General features: G+C 47.8%; 1 protein-coding gene across 1 annotated transcript in view; it reads left to right on the forward strand.

Moving 5' to 3' along the window:
- The first annotated feature begins 123 nt into the window (after positions 1-123).
- The window catches only part of NEK7 (NIMA related kinase 7), a 36,031-nt gene continuing 28,074 nt past the window's right edge, over positions 124-8,080 (forward strand). Inside the window, exons 1-3 of the mRNA XM_026043882.1 lie at positions 124-194; positions 3,722-3,806; positions 7,280-7,420. Of these exons, the coding sequence (XP_025899667.1) occupies positions 3,750-3,806; positions 7,280-7,420 (198 nt within the window). The 5' untranslated portion in view covers positions 124-194; positions 3,722-3,749. The remainder of the gene's footprint in view (positions 195-3,721; positions 3,807-7,279; positions 7,421-8,080) is intronic.

Below are 8,080 nucleotides of genomic sequence, written 5' to 3' on the forward strand. Positions count from 1 at the left end.
CTGAGCCCATTCCCCGAGCGCGGCCACGGGCAGCAGGCCGCCGCGCGTGGGGCTCCGCGCGTGGGGCTCCGCGCTGCCCGGCTGGGCGAGCGCCCGGGCCCGTGCGCGGGGCGCTGCTGCGGGCCCTAAACCCCATGCGGAAACAGGAGCGCGTAGGGAGGTGGGAACACGTGTGCAAAAACTTCCTTAAACAGGTACACGGATAACTTCACATTAGCAACTCCCTTTTTTTATAGGAGTTTTAATTTGGCTTTTGCTTCACTTGGTGTCCAGGAAATTAACATTTGAGCGCCTTTGCTTTAATTTGCGTGGGATGTTTGATGTTAATAACAAGCCTGCTGCTCTTATTTAWCAGTTAGACTTGCGTTGGACTTGCTAGTGGCTTTAAAATGTTGCAAGAATCGTGTGTAAAGCCSATAGATTAGATATTTGCTCAAATCTTTGCAAGAAGTTTGAGGTAGGTGCTGCAAAGTGTTGATAAATCCACTGCTCTCGTTCTGATTTTCCACTGTCAGTGTATAAAGTTCTCCGGACTTGATTGCTTGAAAAGCAGAAGGGAGGAATGTCACAGGTGAACACAAATTCCTTCTAAAACACGGAAGAAAAGAGCAGCGGGGGGAGTGCGGCCGGCCGCCCCGGAGGCTCCCGCTCTGCGCCCGGCTCTTCCTCCAGTGAGCGCAGGGCCAAAAAAGGAGCTGTGTTTGCTCGGGAGCTGCAGCGGGGCCGCCGTGGGGCGCGGGAGCCGAGCGGGGCCCGGGGCYGCCCGCGTGGGCCTCTCCAGCCCTTTCCTGGGGTCTGCGTCCTCTTTCAGCTCCGAGGAGCCACGGCGGGCGCTGCCTRCACAGTCCCTTGGTCTCCTCTACATGTCTGTGGGAATCGCTTACTAGAGCTGCTTTCACAGCCTGCTTAGGGACAGGGCTCCTCTCCCCGCATACTAGCATGGGGAGATGCGGGCGCTGTGGAAGCTTCTRAATTCTCTGTTTTTCTTCCTTATTTTTTCCATTCTTGTGTTTGTTGTTTCCTGTCGTTGCTTYCCCCTAGGTGAATAGTAAGCAAGGCTCTTAGCTTTGTACTGAATAAAGCCCCWTCTTCCAGTGCTGGCACCTGCCGTTGAAGTGTTCTGGGTTTCAGCAGTTGCTCTGGACCTGCTAGGCACTCCAAAAAGCAGATCCGTCTCATTCCGGAATTGAAACGGAAGCTCCATTCGGAGCAGCGGGTGAAGCTAGAGGAGCGCGAGGGCTTTGGGCGGATGCACCCRCTTTACTTGGAAGTATCTGAAGTGCTTTGGTGAATTTTGTCAATTCCAGTAGTGTCCCGAAGTGGAGCTTTCATTTTTGAGAACAGATTTATGAACAGGTCATGAACAGATGGCATAGAAGTGTGTATGTGTTTGACCAAACTTTGCTTGAGCAATCTGTCAGTACTGTTTTACTGGAAGGAGAGTGAGTTTGTCCTGAGCTCCCGATTCAGTGGTTTGGAAATGTATTTACTAGCCAGACTTTCTTGCCATTCCTGCCAAATATACCCATATTAAGCACCAATGGTATAAAGCAATGGTGAACAAGCAATTTGTTGAAGCGTGCTTGGGTATTTAAATTACCTTGAGTTTCATCTTTGCTTCCATTTGGAAAGAGATCAACAAAAATATGGAAGTAGGAGCTGATCTTTGGCTAGGCTGTTGGGGTTCATGCGAAGTGCTGTTCTAGTCTAGTCTGTGTAAATCTTCAGCATGCCGGAATCTTAGGATTGTTTAGAGCTGCTTTTAAGATCACGTAGAGGCTGTTGCTGGTACTGGTTCCTAAATCTTTCTGGGCCTTGGCACTAAAAATACCAGCTAGTTTTGAAACTGAAGTYGCTTTCACTTTGCAAGTCAAATATTTCTACCAAGACGGAAACCCGTGTTTATTTGTCGTGTTCAAGATGCAAAGCGCTGGGGAAAACCAGCCCTTAATTGTTGAGAAGCAGCCTCAAGTTTCATTTCAGGCTACTCTGTTTTTGTGTACCTGCCTGCTGGCTTCCCGTTTCCCTGACAAATGAGCAAAATGTGTGAGAATGACCACAAACTGAAGCACCAAAAGTTCAATGGGAACTTAAGGAAAGATTTCTTGACAGTGAGGGTGCCAGAGCCCTGGGACAGGCTGCCCAGGGAGGCTGTGGAGTCTCCCTCTCTGGAGATCTTCCCAACCCACCTGGATGCCGCCCTGTGCCCCATGCTCTAGGTGACCCTGCGTGTGTGGGGGGTTGGACTAGATGATCTCTAGAGGTCCCTTCCAAGGACCAAATCCTTCTTAAGGATTCTGTGGTTCSGTGAACCCAGGGGCTGGCCTGGCAGGTTTGTTCACCCGGGGCTTTAGTTCCAGCCAGGGTAGGTAGCRGGGGCAATGTGGGCAGCAGTGTGTGTGGATGTGTATATGTTTTCACTGAGATGGGGACACATCCCCATCCTCCCTGTTTTTTTGGCGCAACTGCTTCTTTGCTGGATATCGAATGTTTTCAGTGTCACTTTTGTCCTATTTTCTGTTAAAATTGTACTTTAAAATAAAACACATTTCAGTGAGCCCTGGCTGAAATGACCGAGCTCCCCTTGGCCGCTGCTGGAGAGCAGCGCCAGGCTCCGTGGTGCCAGCGGTGCCCAGGGCTTCCAGCCGCTGCCGTCGCAGTCGCTGCAGGAGAGCCTCGGTTTGCCCTGCAGGGAGGATTTCAGCACGGGCTGTTTCTCACTGCTCAGGAGAAAGGTTAGACCGTGTTCACCCTGTTGTGCTACTGCTGCTATTATTTTGCTGCTATTGAGTGTCCTGTGGTCTGTAGGAGACCTTAGAATTTTTGTGCTGCCTCCACTTTTGTCCTGGCCGTGATGCTTTCCACTGATCGCTTGTTCTTTTTAGTCTTGTTCAGGTTTCCCTGCCAAGGGTGTGAAGCTCCTTATTAAGCTGTGAGTAGCAACATGCACCAGTACTTTGTGTCCTGCACCGTGGCCTTATATACATCCCCGGTGGAGTTCTCTGGATTTCAGTCTTTTTCCTTCCTCTTCGTAAGAGAGATGATGAGGGGAGATGAGCTCCCCTGTGCTTTCTGTAGGAGGAGATAAGTGAGCAGCTGTATTTTGCCTTGTTCGTGTCTTTGCATCATCTCTAAATGTCTTTCAYGTAGGCACAAGAGCTTTGGCGCACGCTGCGAGGAAGGGAATGGTGACGGCAGAGCCTGTGTGTGGAGGAAACAGAAACGTGTCGCAGCGGCTCCGACCGTGGCTGCCTGGGGACCTGCCTTACCCGGGAGGGCTCCGCGGCCCCCTCTACACCCTCAAAGTGCAATGGCACTTTGGCATTTCCCCCTTTCACTCTAATTTGATACTTTATCCCTTCTCTAAATCGGCCTCTTTAGATTAATCGGAACCGATAATTAAGCTGAGCAGAAGGTCCCAGGCAGCTCTCTGTGCTGGGACAGCGATGAGGGAGAGAGGTTGTCAGAGAGGCATCTGGAGCCGGCCACGGTGCCTCCTCTGCCTGCCCTCACACCAGTGAATAGTGATTTACTTTGTCTGGTAACCAGCTTGAACCAGGAAGTTCTCCCTTCCCAAACAATACAGGGCGGAGAGATACCTCAGCATGCAAATGGGAATGAATAGGTGGATTGGAAGCAGCTCTGCAGCTTCCTCTCCTGCACTGATGGTAAATACAAGCTGAACTGCAGTGTGGTGACTGCCGGTATTTCCTGTTTGCAGGACGTGAGGGACGCTGCCACGTGACGTGATGGAGGAGCAGCCACCAGGCATGCAGGGACCCACGGCTCCACCCTTCCAGCCACAGGTATTTTCTCTAGGCAGTTCCCCAAGAGTAGGTGCTGGCATTCCTTACATGGAAAAGACACGAGAACCCACATTATTTCTTGTGGGAAAAGAAGCTTTAAAGGGAGATAATATTTTTGTGACCTTGAAAATCGATTTATAGCAGCCCCATACTTGATGTAAAAACACTTTTTAAAAAAATGTGTTTATTCTTCCTGAGCTACGCACTTTAGAATTGCAACAGTGTTACCCTGTGTACTTTGGGTTACACATGGTGATTTTATGTGAATTAGAGGCATTCCTGGTGGGAGCTGGGCCAGAGGAATTCCCAATTGCTGTAGTCTTATTAGAAACAAGATGCATAAGCAATTCGATCYTTGGGTACACGTTGATGGTGTGAAACAGAGGCTGAAGATTATCTGGTGAGTGAGTGTGTTGGGTTGTTGCTTTGTCACGCTTTTTAGAAGATAATTCTTTGGAGGGAGTTTAAGATGCTTTGGAAGAATGCCAAAATTCTTCCATACCCTGCAATGCTTGCTGTGAAGACCATTCCAAACTACAAGCTGCAAAGTTCTTCACAAAATTGGCTGCAAAATTTGCAATTTTCTTGTTGATAGGGCAATTTGTGCCCTTCATTTCACCAACAAAAAAAGGGTGAAAGAAGTTGTGTAATGAGTGTTTGCAATGACCAGCTTTATGCAGTTCCAGTGTTTGTATTGGAGTCTTATTATCATAAGAATTTGGATTTAATAATAATTTACACCAAGGCAAAGCAATTACAAATGAGTCTAAGTCTATCTTTGTATCTTTCTAATAGTGCTTTGAGAAGTATATGAACATACGACATATAACGGGATTCTTAGGCATGTGTATGTATGCATGAATGTGAGTGGTGCTGAACTTAATCAGCAGCTTAGACCCTTCCTAAGCTTGGAGTTGAATCTGGACCATTGTGTTTAACAGCAGTGGACAATTCTACAGTACATGAATTTCTYGGTGTCTTTCTAAACCCATCTCTCCTTGTGGCTTCTGCAGTTTCAGATGGCAGCAAGTTCATTTGCTTCCAGGTTTAATTTACCACTGTGCCTTGCTTTGTATTTATTTATTTATGGCTTTGTTATGGATATTGAACAACATGGTTTCCTTTGGGGTTTCACTGGTATCTTTGAGGAAAAACCCTTATTCCTGCTGCTGTYCCTCGTCTTGCAGCTGACTGCTCACCTGGTCAGTGCTCTCCTTTAACCCGTGAGAGTTTAGGTCAGAGCTCAGGGATCCTTGCACGAGCACCTTGGTTGGCCAAGAGGTCAGGGAAAATGCACCTGGGATTTCTGGAGCAGAAAAGTCTGCTTGGGAAATTCCTCTCCCACTTGGCTCTGGTCTGCTTGGTGGCATCTGCAAATACCTGCAGTTCGGCTTGGGCTGTGTTTAAAACCAAATCTGTGAGCAATTTGGTAAAAGATGCGTGTTATTTTGTGAAGAAGGCTTTGTCACTCACGGCCTGGTAGGTCATCTTGGCAAATCAGGGCTTTGGGGTTTCTGTGGTGGTGTCCAGTGTATTTGTTGGAGACCAACCAGCCCTTTGCCTACCTCCTTTGAGCAGCACTGGAGCCTGCTGGTTTTTTACGGCACATTGGAGGATTTTAAAAACAGTCGTGTCCCAGTAAAGTGGGAATCATGTGTAGATCTGGCTGCTTTTGGGAAGAGGCTYTGAGAGCCCCTCTCCTGGGGGCTGGGATCTGTCTGGGAGCGTCGGCACCAACCGCGCTTGGCCCTTGATGCCTCAGCCTTTGCTGGGGCTGAAACCCACCCGCAAACGGGTGCTGTGCTGCCTGGGAAGGTTGCAGTCGTCTGGATATCGCACAAATGARCTCTTAAGCATTGGTTAGTTATTTAGTGTATTAGGTGGTTTGTCTTGTTGCTTTCTACCAGGAATTGTATGTGGGAATTTTATTGCTTACCCCACTCCTTGCTTAAGGTTGTATTGGAATATATGGCTGAAAAAAATGAAACAKAGAGAAGCCTCCTCAGAGCCAAAAGGGGAGCGATACTCTCCTATAGCTTTACGTACATTGCTTGCCCAGCAGCTCCAAAGCGTGGATGCAGAGGGGAAGCAGGTCTGTGAGGATGTAAGGCTGCAGGATCTCCCGCTCTCTCCTTGCAGGCTGGCTTCCCGCTCTCTCCCGGCCGGAAAGGGTGCTGTGCCGTGCTGCTGGATCCCTCGGAGGGTGTGAGGTGCTGCGCTCGTTAGCAGGCGCGCRCGAGGGCCGCACGGGCACGTGCAGCTCGGCCGCTTCCCACGGCCGCCCCGCTCCCCGGATCCCCGGCAGGACACGGGAGCCGATGAGACAGCCCGTCACTCAGCCGCGCTGCCCTTTGAGGAAGGGCCGTGGGGGGGAAAAGGTGCCGCAAATGGGCTGTGAAGTTTACATACACTGCCCACTGTTAAACAGATTACCTCTAATGAAGTGTCTAATGCTCAGGCCACATCAGCCTAATCCTCCGTGGCAGTTCATCCCTCAACTGCCAAAAAACACGGCCCTCTGGCCCTCTCTCGCCACTCCGGCCGCCAAGCGCAGGGAGGTGCCCGCTCTTAATAAAGGCAGACAGTGTGTGATCTGACATGCAAATGTAGGTCATTGCATATGTAAATGTGTGATTACAAACCTGCATGCCAAAACACATTAGCGAGGCCCTGCTCCCAGCATGCGGTTGTCACAGCGCCTTAGCGGTGCACGCGGATGCGTGTCGGCTCGGAGGCAACGGCTCCCGCTGCGGTGGGAAGCGCGCGGCGTTCCCGGCGCAGCCTCCATACGGAGCCCTCGTCCCGCACAGYGAGCGGCAGCGCCTCGGCCGCGGGCCCCTTTACGCCAGCATTGCCCCAAACGCCCTGGTAAGCCGGGCCCTTCCTTTTGGAGGGTGTCTGGCAGGAAAGTAGCGCCACTTCCATGGAAATTGATAGTCCAATAACCGAAAAATAAGCTGGTTTCTGGAGGGAATCAAGTGTGCGCTACGTGTGCTGCAGCACGCCCTCAAAATATTGTGTCATGCGGGATGGTCCTGGAAGGTTTCTGTTCTTTTTTATGAGGGGAGAAAGCTAGGACATAGGCTTTCCTTTGCCATCCCTTTTGGAATGGGATTTCACATCTTTTGCGTCTCAGGCTCCTCATATGTTGCAAAGCATTTTTTTTTCCCTTTTTTTTTTTTTTTTTTATTTAAAAGCATTTCAACATTTTATAATTATTTAAGTTTTTTTCTTGCTGCAGGAAGAGTGCAGTAGATGCTTTATTTAGATTCATCTTTCGGTTAGTCTGGGACAGTTTTGCTTTTAATACACTTGAATAAAATAATTTTAATAACTTACATTACATCTCCAAATACACATGGAAGTTGAATGTGACTCTTAATAGGCTGGGGGCTGTAGTTCAGGATCTGACTATACCCAACGTGTCTGGTCCTGTAAATGATGCAAACTTTGTTCTAATATCTTGTTCTCAGAAAGCTTTGCGCCCTGACATGGGCTACAACACGCTGGCCAACTTCCGAATAGAGAAGAAGATCGGCCGTGGGCAGTTCAGTGAAGTGTACAGAGCAACCTGCCTGCTGGATGGGGTGCCCGTAGCGCTGAAAAAGGTCCAGGTAAAGACTCTGAGTGTTTGTGTGAAGCACCGACTATGTAAAGGCTTAATAGTAGTATGCAAATATTTAAAAAAACGGTTTATTTCTGTTGGAAAGATAAATGTAATTTTGATGTAGTCTTAATGAATTTCTCAATCCTTGGCAGCTACCTATTAGGAAATGAGCTCGGAAAGTTCACGACRTAGCTTTTGTGTAACGTTGTTTTCCAAAAAACCAAATTTGCTCTATAAGAACCATTCAAAACAAAGCTTGGAATCTATAAATATTGACAAAAATACTTCATGATGTTTTTATGAAAACTTTCTTTGTCACACAAGTGAAAGCTGACTCAATCGAAGCCTATATTCATTAGTATTTCTGTTTTCTTTTTGCTTAGAAGCTGCTCAGAGACGATTGTTCATAGGACAATTATACTTTGAAAAAATCCACTGGAATTGCTTTGGAAATTCTTTGATTTGTTTACTTTCAAAACTGAAACTAAAATTTTAGTTTCAGTTCTGATCTCTTGAGAGGGCTTTTCTAATCTCCTGAGGTTACATTGCTTTGCTGAGTCCTGACGGGAAACTATTTTATTTTATTTTATTTTATTTTATTTTATTTTATTTTATTTTATTTTATTTTATTTTATTTTATTTTATTTTATTTTATTTTATTTTATTT

The sequence above is a fragment of the Nothoprocta perdicaria genome, unplaced genomic scaffold, assembly GCF_003342845.1.
Source record: "Nothoprocta perdicaria isolate Ctin4 unplaced genomic scaffold, notPer1 scaffold_34, whole genome shotgun sequence".
Lineage (NCBI taxonomy): Eukaryota > Metazoa > Chordata > Aves > Tinamiformes > Tinamidae > Nothoprocta > Nothoprocta perdicaria.